This window comes from Podarcis vaucheri (assembly GCF_965113315.1).
Source record: "Podarcis vaucheri genome assembly, chromosome: 1".
Classification (NCBI taxonomy): Eukaryota; Metazoa; Chordata; class Lepidosauria; order Squamata; family Lacertidae; genus Podarcis; species Podarcis vaucheri.
The window spans coordinates 76,621,961-76,648,030 of NC_138759.1; the positions used below are offsets into that span (position 1 = coordinate 76,621,961).

General features: G+C 42.8%; 1 protein-coding gene across 1 annotated transcript; it reads left to right on the top strand.

The window, feature by feature from the left end:
• Nucleotides 1-8,579: 8,579 nt before the first annotated feature.
• Nucleotides 8,580-13,192, top strand: INS (insulin; the record flags this gene model as incomplete). The annotated part of the gene is made up of 3 exons (XM_082215347.1): nucleotides 8,580-8,605; nucleotides 10,371-10,574; nucleotides 13,056-13,192. The coding sequence occupies exons 2-3, from the start codon at nucleotides 10,388-10,390 to the stop codon at nucleotides 13,190-13,192; spliced, it is 324 nt and encodes a 107-aa protein (XP_082071473.1). The 5' UTR covers nucleotides 8,580-8,605; nucleotides 10,371-10,387.
• Nucleotides 13,193-26,070: the final 12,878 nt, after the last annotated feature.

Genomic DNA, 26,070 nt, shown 5'->3' on the forward strand with positions numbered 1-26,070 from the left:
CCTGTGAAAGCATCAATGCTGGCTTGGCTTAAATAAAAGCTACAAAAAGATTTAGCTCCAAAGCTCTATGACAATTACATAATGTACTTGCTGAGCTAATGTAATTGCTTACTGCACAGTTCTCTTCCTTCCCTATTTTTTTCCATGAAGATCATCAGACAGGAAATGTCAAAGCCTCATCAAGAGACAGGCTGCCTGAGGACAGTCAATCTGTATCCTGAAATTCAGGGTTACCAAAAAAAAAAAAAACCCAACAAAAAAACAACAATACCACACCACACACCAGTTGACAGATCATTCAGAAATATAGAAGTGAGACTGCCATTGCATTTCTGGGTTTCTGCATCTAGCCCACATCATAGTTGAACCCAAGTCTAAGCAAAGATCATCTAGAAAGATGTGAATGAGACCTTACGCAATCACACAAAAAGCTTGTACTAGTGGTTTTTATTTGAGATTAGTTAAACAGGTATAAAACAGATAAAAGGCTTCTGGACTGAACTTGATACTGTACATGGGGGTCAGGAAACACCAATGGAGCTTTTGTGAAGGCAACCCTTTCTCCAAGTATAGTTCATCTGTGAGGAAATGCCACTCCTGTTTTTGGTTCTCACAGTTGCAAGATATTGCTGGTTCCAGATGCATTCTCTGGCCTCTCGATGTGATCTTGGTAATACATAATTCATATTATTCTATTTATTTATTGCATGGATAGTCCACCTTTTCCTCCAAGGAGCTCATGGTGATGCACACGGTACTTTCTCTCCTCATATAATCCCCACAACAACCCTGTGAGGTAGGCGAGGCTGAGAGGCAGTGGCTGGTCTAACCACATATAAACATATTTTTATTCACAGCATTTGTGTACTGAAAACACAATAATATAAGCTTTCAGCATATTTTATCTGTTCCAGATGAACAATTTTATATACAAATTTCTCTAACAGAAACAAATTTGCAAGCAATTTCCCCTAATACAGCATACATGGGGGGAAACGTACCATCAATGTATGCAGTTTATGTACACTTTCACCTACCATATGTATTTTTATACACATTTTTGGGGTGGTTGGAGAACTGCAAAAATGTGCAAAGGTTGAAGAGTAACTGCATTTTGGACTGTGTATTGTCCCAGGGACTGCAAATTAGGTAAACTGAATTAAAATGCAAAATGGCACTGAATTTCTCCTTCACTCCCTGGACACTCACCTTGTCATGTCTGTACCTCCAGGGCACCCAAAAAGGGTATTTATGTGCTCAGCTCCCCCTTTTAAAGTGAACAGAAGGAGAAACATTAACAATGACAAAAAGGACTCAGAGAAGGAATGAACACCCCTGGCCTATCAGGGTTTTTAAAAGCTCCTTTACATGCTATTTCCATGACAGGCTCAGAGTCAGCAAGAATTTCAATTCCAGTTGTGGCAGAACTCTGGCCTATCTCTGCCTAAGGCCTTGGCTCTTTTTTGTATTTGCACATCCCATAAATATATGAAGCTACCTTCATGAACCAGACCATAAGGTTATATAGTCCAGTATTTTCTACTTGGGCAGGCAGTGGTTCTCCAGAATCTCAGCCAAAGGTCTATCCCATCATTTGCTACTGATATTTTTTTTTAAACTGGCAATGCAAGGATTGAAACTAGGATCTTCTACATGGGAAGCATGCACCCTTCCCCTAATTTTTTATGGCCTCAGTCCAACAGAGCATGTGACCAGGGCGGTTGTACAGCTGAATTGTAAACTAGCTGATAATATATGCAGATAAAATAACTTTGGGCAAGCAGACCTGATTTTTCAGACAAACTCTGTGAAAGTTGAAGGACAGACTTCTGAAAAGGAAGGCACAGCTTATCATCCAATGTTATGAGCTACTATGCAGTGTTCAGAGGAACATTTTAATAAATAAGAGCGAGTGGGTGAATCTTCTGGGAAGAGTCCTAAACCTGCCTCTCTCAACTCCTTGGACAACTGCAAGTTTATGGTGGCTCAGTATTCTCTCCCCCTCTGCTTCCTCTGCTTATGGCTTCTCCCTCCCATCTTTCTTTTGCCAGGTGCTCTTGGGCTGCATCCTCTTGAGTGGCCAATTGCCTCTTCCCACTTCTTGTATGTGTTCCTGTTCCTCCTCGCTTCCTCTCTTGATGTGCCATAAACCCCAGTGCTCCTGCCACCATTCAACTCAGTTTGGGTGGCAGCAGCAGCAGCAGCAGCAGCAGCAGCAGCAGCTATGGGACCTTCCTCTCTACACAACCAGGCATGCAGTTCCCTCTTTTTCTCCTCCTCCTCCTCACTGGAGACAGGCAGCCAATGGCTCACAGACTGGCTGTGGTCCATGAACTACCACTTTGTGTAGCACCAAGGTAGGCCATGTGGCCTACATGGCTCTGTTTTCCAACAACTCACATCCACTCCCTGCCCCAAGCCTGTTTTCTGACTCTTTCCAATGGTAGGGCCGGCCCTGTACCATGTCTGAGGAAGTTGGAACTGGGGGCAAATGAGTCCCACAGTCTCCCACCCTCCAGCAATTCATGCATTGGGCAGTGGTGCTTTGTCTTCTCTCTCTCTCTTTCAGTTAAGATCTGGAAGTGTAGTTCTGCTACTTGTCATCCCCTCGTTTTCTTGTCTCTGTGCCAGACTATTAACACTGCTATTATTCCTCTCTTCCTGCTCTCTCAGAGCCCTGTCTGTAAAGCACATCTTTGGGTTTGTTTTTATATGGTACCTTTTTACATTATGGGTGCCATCGGAAGTAGCAATGCAACAGGATGGGCAAAAGGAGCAGCAATTATATCCTTAGCAATTCGACTTCCCATCAAATCTGCAATCTCAGGAAAGTGGTTCCTATGCCAAAACATATTCAAGTACTCCATCAGGCATCCTGTGGTTGCTATAAAGGGATTAAAAAGCAGAGGTGTCTGCAGAACTATGCAGGAAAGGAATCAGACAACTGGTTTAAAACCCCTAGCATTTATTTATTGCACCTTGAGCTTTATTGAAAGATAGATTCTGGGCACAGTACTTTGGAAAGAACTCACAGAGGGGGCACAATTTGAGGCTTTAGAGAGGGGTGAAGGTGCCAAGTGACCCCCCCAAATATTATTTGGGCTGCTCCTGTTGTTGTTAGAATTTCTATACCACCCTATACCTGGGGGTCTCAGGGTGGCTTCACAGAATAAAATCAAGATATAAAACCACGAAATACCTAATAAAAATAACAACAACCCAATAGGCTCCCTGCCCCTGCAATTTTTTTTAAAGGGCATAGGATGTAAACCAGATCAACCAAAGGCCTGGTTAAAAAGGAACATTTTTGCCTGGTGCCTCTAACAGCCATGTAAGGTGTCCAAAAATGCATATACTAGAATAAAGTGTGCATAAACATGCATATATTAGTAAAAGTAGCATACAAAAATACATCATACTAGGAAAAACTGTGTTGCAAAAGTGAGTATATTAAGCAGAGTTGTATACAAAGATGTATCTATTAGGAGTATTTGCACAAACTGATGTGGAAATGTACAGAACAGAACTTAAGGCTGTTAAAGTGAGAAACTGAAATTGACCATTTTCACCCATCCCTACCTGCCAACCAGCCACTCATTAATTAAAAGGCCCCATCTTGGATCTCAAGCCAGCAGCCGAACTCTGGCTCTTTACCTCCTAAGCCATTAGCACTCAGCTGCCTCATAAGGTCAGGCAGACTGGAGCTTATAGATCAAGGGCTGCCATTCCAGCCTAAAAGGAGTCAGCTGATTCTCCCTTACCCTCAGTTGTCATGCTTTCAGCTGACTCCACAAGGCAATTGGCACACAACAGGTCCTATAAAAGCCTTGAGGCTAGGCCAGCTCATTAGGTTAGTCTGGTCAATTTCTTGCCTGGTTTCCATCAGCCTGACTTGGGTCATTTTAGCTTTAGTGCTTATGACAGAGCCAGACTTTCCCACAGCTGCTGCATGTCCCAGCACTGGGCCAGACCTCACAACTAGTGGGGCTCCATTTGCACCCAGAGTAAACTTTTAGTCACTACCCAAAAGGTTGCTCAACCAACACACACAGAAAGTGTGCCTGCATAAGCACTGGTATCATTTCTGTAGCTGTGAACCATCTACAGATTTACCACCAATATATCCAACAGCTAAAATGCTGGCTACAATAGCGTGCTAGTCATTGAGATCCTTGACAGAACACCCACAACCACAGTATTGTGGCAATGATCATTCAAAAAAAGCTCAACTGGATAAATCAATATGGTTAGCATGAGAGGGAAAAGCAAGACTTCTGGAGAAATATTTTCAATGAACAGCTGAAGTTCTGGGGAAATCCTGAACCAATGGTTGGTGCTCTGCCAGAGTGCATTTACGTCAACAGCTGTCCTGGGCTGCATCTGTGAAGCTTCAGATATGTTCACACAATCAAATAATAGTTGTAGAGAGTAGCCAGTAATCTTTGTTTGTTATTTTTATAGCCCTGGATGAGCTGAGAGATTTTCTCCTTACCTGACTCATTAGTTTACATGAGCAGGGATGGCCGAGGAGGTCCAATTTCTTATCCTGTAGTATCAAGCGGGATATCTTCAAAGGGGAAATAGCTGCATTTGTGGAGGATACAGCTACCCATGGTCAAGATGGCTGTGTACTACCTCCAATATCAGGGTTGCTGTGCCTCTGAATACCATTGCGAGGAACACAAGTGGGAACGGTGCTGTCGTACTTCTGTCCCATCCATGAGCTTCCCATAGCCATCCGGTTCACCGTTGTGGGAACAGAATGCTGGATCGGATAGGCTTTTGGGACTCTTCCTATGTAAGCAAAAATAGCTGTCTATATGGGCACTGTATATATTAGCAGTTAATAAATGACATCAATTGCTATTGTGTTTTTGTGAATTCTGTGATTGAGTGTAGGGTTCTCTTAACCTTTCTAGACCCGTGAACACTTGCAGTTTTCGCCTTGAGGTGGGGAATCCATTGTTTCAGGTGGGGATCCAAATAAATGAACAGAAAACCACTGATCTCCTCAGAACCAGGAGAAATTTCTTGTCTAGTTAAATATGAACTAACTACATATGCTGTAAACTGTACAAATGACTCAAATGCCACAGCAAGGAATGAGGGCTGATTTAGGGGTTCCTGCCATTGAGGCATGCAGTCAATGGACTAAGGGGACTAGGCTAGGTAAATTAGAATATTAAAGTATTAAAGCCTGGCGCTTTCTTCCCAAAGCCCAGGAAACTTCTTTCCAGCTTAGGGAGGGAGGCGCAATGCTCATATCCATGATAGCAGGACGTCATGATATCACACATGCAATTGCCCTCATAAGCTGGCGTCTCTAGCCCTACGAAAAATTTCATCATCACTGATTGGGGTCTTGGTTTCCCTCCAGTCCATTTGGTGCACTCTGTCCTGTTGCCTTGGCAGGCTGTAGGGTGGAACTTTCCATCATCAATAGATAAGCATCTTCGTATTCCTCGACTACATAAACTAATTTGAGGTTCTTTTTTGCTGCTGTTGATTAGGAACAACCCTGAAACTCTTCATAATTCCTTACTTGGCAGCCTGGCAGCATGTAAACAACCCTTACGGGGAATGTCACTGAATTGGTTTATTTTACTGATACTATCACCTAAACTTTATGTCGTAAACGATGTTTATGGCTGTCCAGGCAGCCATAATCCGTTACAAATTTCTGTAGAAAAACCTGGTTAGCGTAAAAGGAAGTCTATTTGCGTGTTTGGTGATGCAAACTCTCTGGATAAGAAACACACATTTAATTCCATTCCCTTTTCTTCTTTTGTTTTTGTTTGAAGGGGGCTTGTTATAAATGTGTTTTGATTTTAATTCTTTTTTTGTATTTGGATATCATAAAGGCATTTGGTCAAAACAGCTGAACTTATGGTTCATATTAATTTCAAAATTTCAAGCTCTCTTTCAGCACTATGTGTTTTGGAAACGATTGTAAAAACAAGACTATGATTCTGCTGTGAAATAGTTCGGGGTATTGTTGCTATGTTATACCCACCAAGTGTTGTTGGATGAACAGGGAATAAAAGTGAGCTTTCAGTTTTATTCCATTTTTTAAAAAAATGAACTGAGCAATATGAAGGTTAATAGTCTTTGCATCCGTTTGGGTGTCAGCAAAATAGGTCTTCCAGTTGCGTTTCAGTTTTGATGAAGCCTAAACTGTACCCAATATCTCATCATTCAGTGGCACCACTCAATGGCTTTCTGTTGAATATGTAAATAACCTCCTCCACTGTCTCTGAGTTGATATGAAAACTCTAAACTTGATCTATGATGGACTGTTTTGGACGCATAAGGCATCACTTAGAAGTAATGCCATCAAGTAATGATCATGCATATATGAATGTGCTCTCTCTCCCTAGGGTCCATGTCACATTTTTATTTTAATGGGTTTAAAGTAGGGTTGAAGAACCAGATGTTGTTGGACAGCAACATGCATCATCCCTGACCGTTGTCTATGCTGGCTACAACTTGACAGCAACTGCAAGGAATACTTGACACAGAAGAGTGAAAACCTCTTTGGATAATACTCTTAGCACTTACATGCCATTTTAGAGTGCCTCAAATGCTCCACAGACATCTCTCCAGTATTGGTGTCTGCAGCCACAGCAGGAACCGTAACTCTCCAAGAGTTTGACTTTACCTGTGATGGTGTGCTCTTCCACTGTCTCTTGAGACAGACGGATGCCAAACACTTCCATTGTGCAACCACATAAGCTTTCATCATTTCTCCATTCACATTATGTTGAATCTCATTATACATTAGCAGAACTTAATTCTCAGTGAAATCAATGGGACCTGAATGATGACTAACTTGTTCCATTGCATCAGAGCCAACTCCTAGAGGCCAAGGTCCTTTGGCCCTCTCATTAAAATATTTGAGGGGGCTGCACCTCCCAAGTTGACGGGCATTGCCATTCAAATGGGGTATGTGCGCACACAACTTGTCATTGATTATGTGAAGCGAGGCTTACCTGACCCCCTCCCCCAATACTTTATGCAGATTGGAACCCCTGTTCCATTGATTTCAAGAGGACGTAAGTTCAGCTAACGTTAGTCTGGAGCCAACCAAATGAGTTTAACCAAGATCCAAAGACTTGTGTGCAATAAGGATTTTCTGTCCTCATTTCCTTGACATTTGCTCTTAGAGAGGCCAGGAAACCCTCCAGAGCAGCATTCAAAGTTGCACAAAGCAATGCAGGCAGCAGAGGGTGGAAGCAAGGTTTTGATGCATGCAAGTGAATATCTGGAACCTGGCCTTAGTGTTTAACATGCCATAAATGACTTTCCTGATTTTCCTGTAAAATAAGTTAATATTATTATCCCCCTGGACCAAGCAGATAACTTTCTTGCAAAACATACAAAGGATAAAATTATCATTCCATCTCCACCCACCTCCAGGTTTGCTCATTCACTCACTTGTTTTGGATCTGGGGCATTGCCATCTATGCATGGCTCTTTAAATACATTGGGAGGAATTCAACATCTTACTTGCAGGGTCATTCTATCAGTACTTCTGCTAGCCAGATGGAAAGATCTTCCCCTCTCCTTTCCCCTGCACACTGTTCTGTGGATTCACCCCATCCTCCAGAGTGAATTTGGGGAAGAGGGAGGAGAAGGGGGAAATGCTCATTGCATTGGTGAGAGTCTTTGCGCTGGCTTCTGCAACCATGCTGGGATACCTAAATCCAGCCCAGGAGGTGGCACTTGGTGCTCTGGGTAGACCCACTGAAACTAACAGACATGACTAACTTGGGTCCATTAATATCATTGAATGTACTGTGAGTGGACTTAGCTAAATACAACCCATAAACCAGGCATCCCTGGTGCTTTAGCTGCATTGAGTGTCCATAGTCCCAGGGGTGGTGGTGGTGTTCTTCTACCTTATGCCACATGAAATGAAATCTGTAATGATATCGTTAAAAGATGGAAGCTTGCTGGCTCCCTGCATAAAATCTCCATATCTCTGTTTCTGTACATTTACTTCAAGGAGGCAGTGAATGTGATCTTAGTGATCCTTTGCTATAATGAAGTGTTTTCTTTCCTCTTGAACACCTGGCTATAGCAGTGTCCCATCAACAGCTTTGCCTCATCACTTGTTACCCAGCAGGGGTGAAATTAACCTAACATGTTAACATGTTTGTTTTTACTTAATTCTGCACTTCAGAAACAGCTGGCACATTGGTGGCCACCCCAATCCCAGCACTGTCTATTGCTCAGCATTCGTGTAATTGTGGAGCTTTAATAGCCCCATTATCTCTTCTGCTAAAAGGGTCACAGCAACTCAAGGCAAGGATTCTGTGAAGCAAACGCAGGTTGCCGGTTTAATGAGATGGAAACTGCAACCTGTAGCTTCCATTTCCCCCCATCTTTAAGACTTGTTGACTAGGCACACAGTTGACTTAATGTGCTCAGCCAGCAAAATAAAAATGGTCTAGGACTATGCTGGGAAGGTGGAGCTGTGCCCAAATCTTACGCAACTGGAACTAGCCAAAGGGTTATAAATATCGAAAGGAAACAAGGTGGAAGTCACTTATTTCCTTTAGTCCCTGAGCCATCTTCGACCCTACCACTGACTCATCTTGGTTAGGTAAGTCTGTGGTCTCCACCATTTCTTTTTTGTCGTGATGCAGCAAGTTGAGTTTAAACTGGGGAGTTCAGAACCCTTCTTGGGTGTTGCACTCATGGGGGACGGTCATACGTAGGTCTTGAAGGTTGACTTCAGAAATTGCAATGAAGCAACCTCAAGTGATGCCCAGCCACGCTTCTTTTGTAACATCTGAAACTGCAGCCAGAACATCCTGTTGCTGGGCAAATTGAAGACTTCAAAGCATTTTGCACCCTTAACAAGTTGCTCCCAAAGTCATGTGTAGAGACATATAAATTCTCTTTTCAAAATTCTGAATTGCTATTGACTGTCAACCAACATCGTTTGATGGTGCCCACATTCAGGGGAAATTTCGCATGCTGTGTTTTGCAAATTTCCGCTTTGTGCCACGTGCGCATATAGCAGTGGGCAGTTACATTTGATTTCAAATGATGAAAGTTCCCCAAAGGGAAGAGAGGGGTTAAAAAGGAGTAGTTGAAAGGAGAAATCAATAAGGTAAAATCACTCCAAAATGCTTGGGAGTTGTTTAGAAACTCAACTGGAGTGTACACAACAGATCAGGAAAGGTACCATGAGAATGGTGAAGCGCGCCAAAAGGATCTCTCCAAGCTAACTTGAATGGGCCAGAAAAATAGCAAATGCAATTCAGTGTAAACCAGTATGAACTGATGTGTGTTGAGATAAAAAAAAAGGGTGTGTGTGTGTGCATAGTCCTGATCGAGAAGGCTCTTCTCATGTTCTCTTAGGGGCTATGCCAGTCTGGAGACGTGAACTTTGTCAAGTGTGCCCTGTCACATGTTTGGGTATACATGTAAAATGTATTTAAGTGTACAAAAATATATATTATATGGCCTCAATATTTTAGGTAAAATCAGAGTCCTATTGCCATTAGTATTTTACCACTTCAGCAAAAACTTTCTGTAAAGAGTAGGAGAATAGTGAAGATCAACTTCATTTAAAAAAAAGAAAAAAGATTTAGAGTAATGTTAAGTTTTAATTATTTTTATTTAGCAAAAGTTTGCCACTCAGTAAAAAATTAGTTTATACAGTCGTACCTCAGAAATCGAATGGAATCTGTTCCAGAAGTCTGTTTGACTTCTAAAACATTCAGAAACCAAGGCGCGGCTTCCGATTGGCTGCAGGAAGCTCCTGCAACCAATTGGAACCCGCAGAACCCGTGTTGGACGTTCGGGTTCCAAAGAACGTTCACAAACTGGAACACTCACTCCTGATTTTGCGGCATTCAGGAGCCAAAACATTCGCCTTGCGGACTTTAAAAACAGTAGACATAATAAAATTACCATGGATAAATTCAACCATTTTGCTTTCTTAAAACACACACACAACCAAATATAATTACATGCCTGGGTAGGCTTACCTAAACAAGATTTTTAGCAGGCATTGAAAACAGTAAATTGAAGACATCTGTCTAATATTAATGGGCAAGGACTTCCAGAATAGGTGCTGCCACACTAAAAGATCAATTTCTCTTTTAGTGTGGAACCAGCATTATGTAGCACTTTTTAAATTGCCAGTTTCACAGATCAAAGCAGTGAAGTGGGTAGAAATCGGGGAATGGATTTTTAAGCTTCAGAATTTTATGATATATACTACTAACATTTGTATTACCATTTAGAGTTTGTTTGCCATTTGTAACGTTTACATTTGCCATCATTCTGAAGCTCCTTTTTAATCTACTGGCAACTTATTTCTCTCCTCTCTATTCCTACCCCTCTCTCTTTCCAAGGTCTCCTGTTCATCAGCATGACTCTTTGGATCAGATCTCTGCCTCTCCTAGCGCTGCTTGCTGTTTCAGCTCCTACTACTAGTTATGCTGTTCCCAATCAGCACCTATGTGGCTCCCATCTAGTGGAAGCACTCTACCTTGTATGTGGAGAGCGGGGTTTCTACTATTCCCCCAAAACACGGCGGAATGTTGAACAGCCCCTAGGTAACTTTTCCAACTTCCTAAAAAGCATCAAAGTGTTTTATACTATGGTTTCTTCATGAATGGCTCATCCACGCTTCCGCTTGTCCTGTGCCTAGAAAGCATGGATCCAAGTAGTTTTCCCTTTGCTCCATTCCTTTCCCCAGGGAAAACCTGATCTTTAGTGCTCAATCGGAACAAACATCAACCCAGAGAAAACCTGAATTGTTGTTTGCTTCGACTGAATGTTAAAGAGCGGTTTCCTCTGGGGGAAAGCAGTGGGACAACAGGAAATGTGGCTAAACACTAAGACATAACTCTAGATGCAGAGAATCTTATGTTGGGGGCTGGGCAGCATACACCAATATTTATATCATGATTGACGTTCCCAGGCAAGCAGTTCCAACATAATGGTGAACCCATCAGCGCTTTAAAGAATTAATGTAAGGGAAACAAGGTTTGAAAAGAGCCCTTCAGGTCTTCCCTTGGTGCCCATGAAGTCTCCAAGCCTACTGCTCCCTCACTGCTCTCTTGGTCATGAGGTGGTGAGTGTGGTAACCTTATCCTCTCATGTAAAGTACATAGAGATGAAGGAGGAAGTTGGAAGAGCTGGCACTCTTTCCCACTTCCTTTTTCAGCTCTGTATGCTTTCTAAGGTCAGATTAATTCTCCTGGATCTCACGTTTAGTCAGATCCTTTGGAAAAGTAAAGTGTTGTGTGTTTCTTTGTGTTGTTGTTGGGGGCTGGTCCAGGGGAAGAGAAGTGAACAGAACTCACGGTATGCCCTGTATTCCAGGAATCTGCTCTCTCTGAAAGTTCAATGTTCGATTTAAAAGCTCTACCATTTACAATTAGAAATGTAAGAGAAATGTGAAGTCTGTGTTCTGATCAATTGATCAATCAGGAACCGGTTGCATATTTGGCTTCTCAACTCTAAATAAGGAATTGGTTTCAATGGTTTGTGATATGTACAGTGGCCTCAATATTCATAGAACTTGTTTTTTCCACAGTTCTGTCTCTGAAGCCACACTTAATTTTGGTTGCATAGTTAACTCTTTTCTGTGTTTGAAAAAGATTTTCAGTTTGCTTTTCTTTAGCCTTCAACCCTCATCCTCACATGTTCAATGTTCTCCTAGTTCTTCTTCTTACTTTTAGCCATGTTAATTTTTATAGCATGCAAATGGAGACTGTTCAGAATTGTTTCCATAAAATGGCTATCCATATAGCAAATGTATTACAGTGGTACCTCGGGTTACATATGCTTCAGGTTACATACACTTCAGGTTACAGACTCCGCTAACCCAGAAATAATACCTCGGGTTAAGAACTTTGCTTCAGGATGAGAGCAGAAATCGTGCTCCAGCGACGGCAGCAGCAGGAGGCCCCATTAGCTAAAGTGGTGCTTCAGGTTAAGAACAGTTTCAGGTTAAGTACGGACCTCCAGAATGAATAAAGTATGTAACCAGAGATACCACTGTATTTGAAAGCCCTGTTCCATGCAAAAAGAGTGTTCTGCACCCTTACCAATGGAATGCTGGATGTGACCAAGCCAAAACATGTGGCAAAGAGCTTTTGAATGCAATGATTGCTGCATCTATCACTTACCCCTGAAGCATTTTTATTTTACTCTCCTCCACATGGGGATAACAACCTTTCAATCAATACTTTGATTCTTTTTATGGCATAGTACAGTAGATACAGTCTGTCTTGTATTATATATTATGTATCAAGTGTTTTTTTCCTACTCCCATTAACTGAGGAAGCAAGGCTGTTATATATTGAAATAAGGCAGGTGCGGAGAGCCTTTGGCCCACCAGAAGTTTCTGAACCACAACTCCCATTATCCTTGGCCATTGACCATGCTTGCTTGGGCTTCTGGGAGTTGCAGTTCAGCAACATCTGGAGGGGCAAAGGTTGCCCACCCTTGAAGTAGAGGGAGACACAACGGCAGCTTATGGAGAAAGACCTGCTATAGCACACATTGGGGGGCTCTTCTGAGGGATATGTCTGCCCAGATGTTGAAAGGTGGTCAGAGTGGAATGCATCCCATCAGTTTCTCACTGCTTCTTCTATGTGGGAATTTGCTGATGGTTCACTTCGTTAAAAAGACTCACAATGTGGAGAATAACATTCCGACCGTGATATGGAATATGCTACTTGTTTTTAGTTAACTGGCTCAAACTACTGCAGCAGTCCAGGACAGCCATTGCAGAGATGAGTTAGACATGAATATGAAGCCAGAAGTGTTCCGAAAGTATATACTGCAGTGGATCACATGGCAGAATGGGAAACCCCCCTTTCTATCTTAACCTCGGTTGTCTCTTCAAGCTGAGGGATTGGTTAAATGAAACGAAACACTTCTGGGTGCACATGTTTGCCCCACTTTACAAGAAAGCTGTTTTAATGGCTGAAGCAAGATAGGAATGCAAACTTTCTGGCGGGCATATGCACACGTAGAGTACATTTCAGAGATGCATCAACCTGAGTATTCTCTCCATCCAACAGTGAACGGGCCTTTACAGAATGAAGTGGAAGCACTGCCATTCCAACCACAGGACTTTGAGAAGGTGAAGAGGGGAATTGTGCAGCAATGTTGTCAAAACTCCTGCTCCCTCTATGATCTAGAGAGCTACTGCAACTAACAGAGGAAGACCTGGCTGTGCATGGGGGCGGGCGGTGGGGGGGAGGGAGAGAAAAGCACTTTGCTATTGCACCTTTGTAGTAACTGAATAAAAACCCTGTGAATCTACTTAAGCAGCATCTGTGTTGATTATCTATAATGAGAGCGGGGAACCTTTATCAGCTCAAGGACTGCGTTCCTTCTTAGATAACCTCCCAAGGACCACATGCCAGTGACAGGGTCAGAGGCAAAAGTGGGGGAATCAATGTGCTTCTTATTTTTTTGTACAGTAGGCAACATTCGATCCATACAACATGCTGTTCATGCAAACGTAAGAGCCCCAACACATCTCTCTCCATCCAGGCAAGGAAGAGGACACATTCCAGCCAGGCAAAGCATCTTCAAAACATTTAGAACCCCCTGGATTCTAAAGTTTAGAAGAATATCATTGCTTCAATCTCTGGCTTATCTACTGCTATAGGACTTCTAATGTGCTTATGGCGGTCCCCTTCCTGCAAGAGTATCCCCATTCATTTCAGTGAAGGAACCTGATCCGCCTGCTTAAAGGAATGCTTCTGAGGATTAGTCCCTTTCATTCAAATGAATGAAGAAACCTCAAAAAGAGGAAGCTAGTGGTCATCATGGCTAGTAGCCATTGATAGCCTTATCTGCTAGGAATGTGTCCATTTTTTTAAAGGCATCCAAGTTGGTGGCCATCGTCACCTCCTATAGGAGTGAGTTCCTTAGTCCAGCTTTGCTCTGCATGAAGAACTTCCTTTTATCTGTCCTGAATCTTCTTACCCTCTGGATGTCCATGAGTTCTGTACCTCTTTTCATATATAGCGGTGAGCTTCAAAGCTTTGCCAACATAACCCCACACCAAAATGGACAGGTCCTGTATTGAAGAGTGAATTCAGAATCTGAAACCAAGTGGCTTTAATTTCAGGCAGATGTGGTATTAGCCAAGGCATACTCTAGATGCTGTTCCACTGCTTGTTAGCATTTTGTGTGCATGAGCATACCGTAAGCACTTCTGAGAGTTACATGCAACATGTTCAAATATGGAATCATTGGATGTAGCTGAACACAGAGGAAGTAGCAACGTCTTCCATTTCTGTAAACAAAGACCTCATTGCTCTGCAATTTAGAGATTCATTGTTATTGGTGGAAGGGAAAATTAGCCACAACAATTAGCCCACATACAATTTGAACATTTTTGTATGTGCATTATCCACTTTCTGCTCATTTTCTGTTTGCTCTTACTTGAGGGATATCATTGGATAAAACAACTATCTCTCTGGAAGTTCCAAAATTCACTTTAGAGGAATATGCTTATTAGAAGGCGACTGAAGGCGACGTTTGGCCTTCTCCAAAACCACTATTTTTCTGCACGCTGATTTTGAACTTTTTCCATTGCCTAATAAAGATATTGCCCTAATGTTTATTTTGGGGATTTTACTTAAAAGCTAATTGGGTTGTCATAGTTATAGAGCATGCATATGTTTTACTTCCAATATGAATGACAGTTGCTGGGATCTCAGCACCCATCACCCCCACTGTGGTTTTTGTACAAAAAAATCTTAATGTCATGGGGAAGTGGTAGAAGCCAATAGGCTCTGTCCAATAGTAACTGTAATAGTGGCTGGAGAAACCCAGCCAGATGGGCAGGGTATAAATAAATAAATTATTATTATTATTATTATTATTATTATTATTATTATTATTATTATTACAGTTACTATTGGACAGAGCCTATTGGCTTCTACCACCTCCCCATGGCATTAAGATTTTTTTAAAAAATAGGGGGTGTGCTTTTTAATTTGTTGCTTTATTGCCTTTTCTTTAGAGAAAGTAAAGAAGAGAACTTCCCCTCTCTCTTTACAAACTTTTATAATTACAATTACCTTCCATTTCTTATCAGTACTTTCCATAACAAATATTTTTATCACACCCACACCGTACACTTAGAGCAAATATAAGGCATATGGATTCCCTCAACGAATCCTGGGAACTGTAGTTTGCAATTCCTGAGATTTTTTTTACCATTCCTGGGATTCCTTGGAGGAAGCTATGTCCTTTAACTGTGTGGCATGGACCTTCCTTGGGTGCTCACGTAGCCCTTTACATGAAAAAGGAGCAAAATACTCAGGGAAGGTTCCCTGGCATTTTGGGAAATGTTCATTATATTTTGGAAAATACATGTTCTTCACTGCTTTCATTGTGATGCCCTCATTCACACTTGCTGAAAAATAAGAAACATGGTGCTGCTGAAGGGTGGATGGATGAGTTGGTAGGTGGCAAAGAGGCTGCAAGGAGGCATTCTATGGGTGCCTGTAGTGGCTGTCAAAACGGACAGCTGCTACAGTTCACCTGGAAGCTTCTTTCCATATGAAGCCTTGCCCACAGGTTGCTCTGTGAACTGATCCTGAACAATCCATGGCTTAATAGGTCTCGTAAGGCAGAAATATGCAAAGTAAAATAAACCCTGTATTCCTGATTTGAAGAAATCATTGTCCAGGACAGCTAACTCCTAGGAGTAATGTTAACTGGAACCAGGGTGTACAGTTGCTTTTTAACACCCGTTGTATATTTACACCAAGCGTACCTGGCATTCAGCTTCAAAGCCTGAGGTAGCCTTCCCTGTGACAGCTTATTCACATACACATGGCTAATCTAAGGTTACCAGATTTTTTCCCAATGAATCCGGGGACACTTTTCAACTTCAATGGATTTTGTATGGGGACTGATTTGTAAATCTGGGGACTGTTCCCTGGAAACGGGGATGTCTGGTAACCTTAGGCTAATCTGCATGCTTGCAAGTAATTAGAATTGCGGAGAAAGACAATACCAGCAGCTGTCCGGCACTTTGGGTTACATTCCCAGCATATTTAAAGCATTCAGATACCACAGGGATGAGTACATTATTAATGCTAGGAGAGCGGCGTTTTAAAGTTGGCATCATGATCCTAGAAGGATATGTGGGGCAGCTGCATTTTAATAACATTCTCGGGGGCACTAAATAGCTCCCTGAGCACGCCTGTCATTCACATTGCTACTTTGATGTAGAAAACAAAACAGTGAAGGTTCAATATTATATTAGAAGCAACAAAAGCACACCCCTGCTTTGTAAAGTGGAGTTGCTGACAGGAAGAGGAAAGGAGGGGGAGAGAGGAGATGCAGCAGTAACGGTCCATGAGTTTGTTTCAGAAAATGGAGACACATCACAAAACACCCTTTTTTAAAAAGAAAAAGAAAAAAGAGGGACATGGTTGTGTGTGTGTCAATCTGTGTACACAAAGGGAAAGGGTGCAAAATGAAAGCCAGTTTCTCTTCCAAGCATCCCCCCCTTTTTTTTGGTGGGGCGGAGGCAGATCTAAATGTTGGGAAATTCTGATATCCATTAACCACACATGCCTGAGCATCCCCATGTTGCAGTTTTGTTTCTCTGAACAAAGCCTGCCTCTCTGGTGGTCCATGGATCTGCTAAAAACAAGAAGAGAATCCCAGTGATAATATTTCACCTTTTCAAACATATGTACACAAATACTCACCAAGTGGAGAGGCGAGCTGTTTGCCTGTCACCCTGACATTTTTGTCCGTATCTGTGGTTGTTACTGACTCCACTCTGTCTGGAGAAGGTAAGCTGAAACAGTTGATACCCCTCACTGTGAAAAAAGACACACACACACACGAAATGGTGGTCTCATTTGACTCCAGAATTGCAGCCATTTTCTTAATCTCAGCCAGCTGGAGAGATCCTGAGGGACACAACAGGTGGGTAATACGGCAGTGTCTTCTCCCTCCAAAATACAAAGAACACACAGACACCCCACCCCCTGTTAAAATTGGTCACTGCCATCTTGTCATTCCTGGCTTAACCAAGGGCACCATTTAGGGCAGAAGGAAACCAGTCCTCAGCCCTGGCACATGGCAGACCATTTGTGATTATGTCTCAAAGAACTTTATTTCTGCCAAAAAAATTACTCGCTATTGCTATAAACAATGAAATGTTTCTATCTATTAGGGCCAAGTAATTAGCCATTCATACCAAAAATATTTAAATGTGACCATTTGACTTTTTCTGTTAACATGGTTATAGTTATACAATTTTCTCCCTCTGCTTTTGTACACTATCATTTGGAATAAATTCAACTGCAAGTCTGGCTGACTTTTACTCTCCTTATCTCCCCACCTTACCCCTGGCAAAATTTCTTTCTCGCTATCTCCCACCACTGACTCCTGAAATGGGGTGGAAGAGAAAATATCTAGCTTTAGCACTCAAGCCAGTTTTTAGAGGCTAGAACATGGGTCCAAAGTCTTTTTCTTCTTCTAGTTCAGCACATGCAGTATTGATAAGGTTTGTCCACTTCCGACAGCATAGCAACACGGACTGCTTTGATAGTGATCAGGCTGGTCTCTTTCTTTTATTGCTATCAGGAGCAAAAAGCCACATGCAGAGCCACTTGGGGTGGGCAAGAATTGGCAAATGGCCACATAGAAAACTATATTTCATGCTTTTCAGCTGACAGTGGACCCTAACAGAGTGGAAACCACCCCCCCCAAAAGAAACCTGCCTCTCTTGGCTACAGACTGGAATTTGGAAGTCAGGCAGTATGGGCCAAATTGTTTGAGGATGGTCATGTGTCTTGCTTGAAGATGGTCATGTGATCCTCTAATTTGAAGGGCTGTCAGAAGGCAGGCCTCTCTCTGAATGTGTCCTCTATTTGAAAGTTTGTCAGGTCCAAGTCCAGTTTAAAAGATAAAGAGTCATAAAAACTTGCCCGTGAAAAGCACCAGACAGCAGACTGAACCAGCACACAAATCACTTGAGCACATTCTTCCCCACTATGGTGACATGTGAGAGGTACTTCTAGTTAAATGACAGAAGATGCTTCTACACTTGCATATATGTGTGTGGATATGTCAATTTAATGCAAACAAAAGTCCTCTTTTGTTCTCTTTTTTTGTGCTGCATTTCTTCTTCTTAGGCACTGCGCAAGTGTCCACCCTAGATTGTTAATGGACAGCTCCTTCACTCTGTTTGCTGATCAACTACATTCTGCCATAGTTCCGTCTCGTCTGGATTGCTTCCTCCAAAAACCTCTGGAATTCATTCAGAAAGTACTAAGTGGTGCATCAACTAAGGGGCCAAAAAACACTTCCTCATAAACGGCCTAGTGTATTCTGTTTGAGAAGGGATGAAGAGAAAGAAGTATGGATGGAGATGAAGCAAGAGGGGTGGAGAAGAAAGCATATTGCTATCCCAAACTGAGATTCCAGAAATGGTCTTCCTCATTGCGGTTTACAGTTCAAGATCTTCCTCTACTGGCCTGCCATTTTAGGAAGGGCTGTTCTGGAGCACCTTCAATCCAGCACCATTCATGATTAGCAAAGGATTTATACAGAAAGACTGAGAAGTAATTGTGCCTCACTTAGTTATTCTGGGTTGCATACATAATACCAGGCATGATCAATGCGGGTTGATTTCCACCCAACTGTTGAATGAGAATTTAACCCTTGCTCACTTTCTTTCCTCTGTTCCTCTCTGAATTGGTTATCTTGTTCCATTGCTCCCTCTTACATGCCCCAGTCCTCTGAGCTGTGTGGACTGGCTCCCTTACTTGAACCATCTGCACTGTTTTATTGAACCACTCTCAACCAGAGAGATGAAGTTCTAGGCCTAATACACAAAACAAGAACCAACAAATCACCAGGCTGGGGCAGCTTCCACTGAGGCATGGATGGATAGGAGACAAGAGGGAAGATAGGTGGGGTGGAGAGTATAAGCAATTTCTCAAAGAACTCAAATGTGAAAATGCTGATCTTCTAACAAAAATATGCAACTTGTCCCTTGGATCAGCCTCCATATTTGCGGACTTAAAAGTACCCAATGCAACACCCATTTCAAATATGAGTACAGGCACTGGGATCTGCCCCATATCTTTGGTCATGAGGAGAGATGTAAAGTATCCATTCAGCTTCTCTGCAATCTCCTTATCCTCCTTTAGCATCCCTTTGACTCCCTTGTCATCCAAGGGTCCAGTTGCCTCCCTGGATAGTTTTCTGCTACTAATATGTTTAAAAACTTCTGCTTATGCAATGAGGCTTCCCCACACTCTCTTTGTTAGTTTCAGCTCTCTTCACTGTGCAGCAAAGTGCTTGTCACAAGACAATGTTTACATTCCACAGTCAGAGCACTGTTGGGTTTTCACACGGGAATGGGAAGCTGGATGTGACGTACACTGGTTTCCTGTTTTTCACTGTTCTCTCGGTGTTCGTCTTTCCGAGGAGAAGGACGGTTGCTTCTCTGCTCCAGCAGAGGCAAGATTCATGTTTGTAATTTCTCTACATTGAACTGAAAATAAAGCAACATAAAGCATGTGGCACGTACTGTTCATCATTCCGTTGTGCAAAGGACTCTGCAATAACAACATTTTGGTTATGGGCCCAGAAAGACGTAAATCAAACTGAGAAGCTGAGTCGGAATGCCGGCAGAGGTACAGAGGAACGGATCGGCGTTATCTGCTCTGCGCGTCAAGATTGATTGATGAAGGTATGTGCTCATGCTGCCCGGAGCAGCCTGCCAGTTTCTAGTTTATGGCTTTATGACTGGACTTTGTACTTTTAAAAGCCATTTTGCCGCGAAACAGGCAAGGGCTTTAAGGCACAAGCTAACAGGCTTGGATGGCTGGGGAAAACGAAAGTACTTTTTACAAGTGCTTTTGGAAGAAGCTGCAGTACTGTGACACAGCTTGTTTAAAGCAGCAATGATGGCTGAAGCAAAGCTGGTTGAGGCTTTTGGAATTCCTAAGCTAAATAAGAAAAATTACATGGAGTGGGTGCAGTATGCAGAGGCAATTCTGCGGAAAGAAGGTCTGTTTAATGTTATTACAGACAACCCTCCAGCTCCAATTACAGCTGAATGGACTGCTAAGGATTCCAAAGCAAGGGGAACGCTTACGTTGATAGTATCCCCAGAAGAGCTCTGTTTGTTGCGTGGAAAGACCACAGCCAGAGAAATTTGGAACACTTTAAGAGAGGCTCACTTGAGGACAGAAGCTGGTTCCTCAATGTATTATTATGCCAAGCTGCATGGCATGGCTCTTGCTGAAGGTGGAGATGTGCGTACACATCTGATGGAGATGCAGAATCTGAGACATGAGCTGCAACAGAGAGGACTCAACTTTCCAGAGGCTGTGTATTCCTTCATGATACTACATTCTTTGGGTCCAAGTTGGGAGTCCGTTGCCACTCAGATTGCTGTTCAGCCAACTGCTCAACTCACAGTAGCCTATGTTACTGCCGTGATCCAGAATGAAGCAGATCGCCGGGGTGCTAGCTGCATGGGTAAGGGGGAGTCTTCACAGACGTCATCCCAGAGTGCAGTGGAACCACCAGAGGGCGCCAAAGCTTTGGAGGCAGTGAAATGCTACTCGTGTGGACGTCTAGGCCATATGAAGAGGGAATGCAGATATCCCAGGGCCAAGACAGAGCAGCGCAGCGGAAGTTCATCGCGTGGTAAAGGCCAAAGCAAAGGCAAAGGTCCGGTGTCCAGGACAACGCAGCACAAGGCAATGGTCTCACGCTTCACTCCAAAGGTCGCAAAGGTCCAGAAGACGTCTAGATCTTTCTTCGTTGTTGATTCAGCAGCTACCCACCACATGTGCAATGATAAGAGACTGTTCGTGTCTTTTACACCGCAGGAAGGTGCGATTCACCAGGCGGATGACCACACGATTCCCAGTCAAGGCTACGGAACTGTTGTTCTTCACAGTTTGGACTTATCGATACAGGATGTACTGTATGTTCCAGATGCCACACACAATCTTCTAAGTGTGATGCAGCTGAATGAACGGAACATTGACGTTTCCTTCAAGAACAAGAAATGCACCATCACAAAGAAAGACGATTATGTATTGCATGCTGAATGTGTTGATTGTTTGTTTGTTTTGTATTATGATGATGTTGTGCAGAATGATACTTGTTGCATTGCAGGTTCTAACAAAAGTTTGCATGCAGGATGTATTCATGATTTTCACAGGAAATTTGGTCATTTGCATTTTGAGGCAGTATCTAAGATGCCTACCTTGGTTGAAGGTATGACAATTAAACCCTGCAGGTACCACATGAAGTGCAAGGCATGCACAGCAAACAAGGTGAAAATGGCTGCGAAAGGTAAGGTGTCTAGTAGGCAAGCTACAGAACCATACCAGATTGTTCATGCTGATTTAGTTGGTCCACTATCGCCCTCTTTGGGTGACAATAGGTTCTTCATGGTTCTCATTGATGCATTTTCCAGGTATATTTACGTGTACAATCTCAAGCAGAAATCAGAGGCGTTTCCAAGGTTCAAGGAATTCTGTGCATGGTAAGAAGATAAAGATTCTTTTCACAGATCGCGGGGGAGAATTCACTTCTCAGCAGTTTGAAGCTTTTCTGACTGAGAAAGGAATTCAACACGATTTGTCCAGTCCTCGCTCGCCATGGCAGAATGGACTTTGCGAAAGGGCAAATCAAACATTGCTTCAAGGATTAAAAACCTTGCTGCATGATGCAAATCTTCCAGAGAGTTATTGGGCCGAAGCTCTCTCGTGTTTTATTTACAGTTACAATCGCAGGTTATCTTCAGCGATTGGTTGTACCCCCTATGAAAAGATGTTTGGTAAGAAACCGTACATCAAACACATGAAAATATTTGGTTCTGATATGTGGATTCATTCACCACAAAGCTCCAAGTTAGGCAAGCGTGGTTTGCATGGTATCTTTCTAGGTTATCAGAAAGGTTCTTACAGAATAATGATGACTGACTCTAAGACAATTAGGCTCACAAGAAGTGTTGAGTACAATGCCAAGTGGGGGGAGAATGTGGGAATTTTTCAATGTTATCCTGATGACAGTGATGAGACTGAGGATAAGCAACAACAACCCACACCCACTGATGAAGGTTCTGATTCTGAGTCTGAAACTGAATCGGATACTTCAGAGGATTTCAAGAGTGCGAAAGCCTCTATGCGACCCTCTGAAAGCTCTGATCAGGAATTGGAAGAACCATTGTTCACAATAGGTCACTTTTCTCCTAAGAAGGAAGAGGAGAGTGTTGAAGACCAAAGGCTAATTCGCAGGTCACAAAGAGCCACAAAAGGCAGACCTCCAAAGAGATTTGCTGATGAATTTGCTAAGACAGCAGTAGCAGCTGTTAAAAGCTCCAAGAAGGTATTTGAACCTTCAAGTTTCCAAGAAATCCAGGATTTGGATTCTAAGGAAGCTGAGCCATGGTTAAATGCCATGAAGGCTGAGCTTGATTCCTTAGAAAAGAACAAAACTTGGGAGCTAGTTCCAGTAGTTCCAGGAATGAAACTGCTTGGAAGCAAATGGGTCTTCAAAGCGAAGACTGATCAAAATGGCAGGATAGTCAGACACAAAGCCAGATTGGTAGCCAGAGGTTTTGCACAGGTACCAGGTGAAGACTATCATGAGACCTACTCACCCACGGTGAGATATGAGAGCATTAGGCTTATGCTCAAGCTAGCTGCAGAGGAGAATCTACACATTAGTCACCACGATGTAAATACAGCGTTTTTGTATGGATCTCTAGGTGAATCACTTTATATGCTTCCACCTGATGGCGTACAGGTAAAACAGGGATTTGTTTGTGCTCTGAAGAAGTCCCTTTATGGTCTCAAACAAAGTGCACGGTGTTGGCACACAAAACTCACTGAAGCATTGTTTTCTCTAGGTTTTCAGCAAGGGAAAGCTGATCCATGTGTGTTTGTCAAAGAGGAGGGGCAAAAGAAGCTGTACTGTTTGTTTTATGTTGATGATATTTTATTCTTTTGGAAAGATGTTACAATGTACAATAACGCCCTAGCTCAACTGAAAGAGCACTTTGACATGAAAGATCTTGGTGAGGTAAACAACTATCTATCTCTGGAAATAGAGAAAGATCAAAGTGGTAACATTCTAGTACACCAATCACGGAAAATTGCTGATGTGTTAAGCAAACTGAACCTGATGGATGCTAACCCTGTAGACACACCGATGACAACAGGTTATCAGGTAGAAGACACTGAAGAAGCATTTTCTGACACTACACTGTACAGAAGTGTGCTAGGCAAGCTAAACTTCATTGCCAGATGTTCAAGACCTGACATTGCTGTTAGCTGTAATTTGCTAAGCAGACAAGTTAACAATCCTACTGTTAAGGATTGGAAAGCTCTGAAACGCATAGCACGCTATTTGAAAGGCACTATGCATTACAGACTGAGATTTAACAATCAGAAGTCTGGTGGTCTTGAGATTTTTGGAAGTGACACTACAGACAGGAAAAGTACGTCTGGAGTTTGCTACATGTACAATCAGGGTCTATTTGATTGGTCATGCAAGAAGCAAACAACAATTAGCTTAAGTACTTGTGAAGCTGAACTAAATGCACTGTCTTATTCACTTAAGGATTGTGAATGGTTGTTACAATTGTGCAAAGACATGAAAATTCCTGTCAAATGTCCAATCCAGGTTTACCAGGACAACAAAGCATGTTTGGCTTTGCTGAATTTGGAAGGTTGTAAGCAAAGCACGAAGCACTTGCAGTTGAAGGTGCAACATGCTAGGGAACATATTCAGAAGGGACTCGTAACGGTGTCCTATATGCCAGGTAATGAAATTCCTGCTGATGTATTGTCCAAGATTGTATCAAGGGATCAACACTGTACCTATGTACAGAAGTTGGGTTTGTACTGATATTGTACGAACACGCTGCCCAGTGATGTTCACAGAAAGGGGGAGGATGTTAGTTTCAGCTCTCTTCACTGTGCAGCAAAGTGCTTGTCACAAGACAATGTTTACATTCCACAGTCAGAGCACTGTTGGGTTTTCACATGGGAATGGGAAGCTGGATGTGACGTACACTGGTTTCCTGTTTTTCACTGTTCTCTCGGTGTTCGTCTTTCCGAGGAGAAGGACGGTTGCTTCTCTGCTCCAGCAGAGGCAAGATTCATGTTTGTAATTTCTCTACATTGAACTGAAAATAAAGCAACATAAAGCATGTGGCACGTACTGTTCATCATTCCGTTGTGCAAAGGACTCTGCAATAACAACACTCTTCACCATGTAAACCCGTTGAAATTGGCTATGGGGAAGCCAGGAAAACCCCCAGAAGAGGGGAGGGGGGAATCATTTCATCTGGCAAGGTGAAATGCATGTGTTGATGGATAGATCACCTTAATGTGACATTGAATTTCTTCCAAAGCCATTTCTGAAGTTGAGAGGAGAGGGGGTTGCGGGCCACCCCCTCCCACACATGCGGGGGCTGGCCTTCTGCCCCCGCGAGAACAAGGGAATCCCTGGGCATGCCTACGACCCTGCCCGCCAATCGGCGGGTGGGGGAGGCATGGCCTAGCCCATTTAAGGCCAGGCGCGCCCGGGGACCGCCCTCTTTGCCCCATTCCAGCTGACCGGATCACCTTAATGTGACATTGAATTTCTTCCAAAAGGTGCAACACTGCCTTCCATGTTCAGATTCCAATCTTCAAATCATAGCTCTTCTCTGCTAGCAGAAAGACACACAACATTTATATCATTTTCAAGAATGAGATCAAGAGAATGGGAGAGGAACACTCCAACAGCCTGGGGATTCCCCTTCCATCACTCCAGAAATAGGGTGTGAGTCAAACTGACCATAAACTTTCCCTGTAAATTTGCTATCCTTTGCTATTTGGAGAGACTGGGTATGGGATGACTATGCCTGCCCCTGCTTGACATACCAGCTATAAATACATTGTTGGAGTTAAGTACATAAAAGACAGAGATGAAAGAAAGCAACAGGGAACCAAGAAACTACGATGCAAGAACATATGGTTAAAAATGCCACAATCTTGTGAAATATATGCATGTTTTACATGTGCCAAAGATCTTGCTCCTATGGTAGAGGTTCTGAAACTGGCATGTCCCTTCCCCACCACTTAAAATGTAAGGTGAAGATCAGATGTTCCACATGGATACTCACTTGTGCAGGGACATTCCTCCCTTCTCAAAAAGGGGGGCGGGTCAAGATCACATCCGTAGCAGATGTCATGGTGAGTGATGCTGCTCACCTGAGCTTCAGTCAGTTGTGTTGCTGCTACTTACAAGGGAGTAGAGGGGGTTGGTGGAGGTAGTGGTTAGGGCGGTGTAGTGCAAAGGCACTGGCAGACCTGATCTTGTGCTCCTGCTGATGCACTTGCACCACAGCAACCTCTCTGCCACCTTGCCCCTTTTGGTAAGCTGCAAGAGTACAAGTGACCAGCTGTCAGGTGTGTGGTGACACTGCATATATGGGCTTTTGCTTGGAATATATCCATCACATACTATATTACCATTATGAGGCGGCACTCACTTCTCCACGACAAAACCAGGATATCAAATGTGGATAAGAATTCAAGCTACAGACATTGCTTGTGCCATGAATTAAAAGGAAGGTGGCTTGTGGAACACAGGAGATTTAGTTTATTATACCCAAACACTTGAGAATGAGGACCTTGCGGCACTGTTCCATAGAGGTTGAAAACATTCTTCTCTCAAACCCAGCCAGCCAAATTTGGGTGCAGACGGGAATACTTCCATGCCTCAATCCTATTAATAAAATCAGAACAGGGATTCATATTTCAGAGAATTAATGCATCAATAGTCAGTGGTAACATAAACATCAAACAGCTCACTCATCTCAGTGTTTACACAGATCTAAGTTAGGAATTCAATCCCAAATTGCAACCAATCTTGGTTAAACTGTGTGAGAGATTTATTCCTAGGATGTTGGATTATGGAATTAATCTTTTCATTACATTCTAGCTTCACTAAAACTAGAAAATAGTTGCTGGCATGCCAAGGGATAGTGAAATCTTCTGCCAAATCAAAGTATTGGGAATG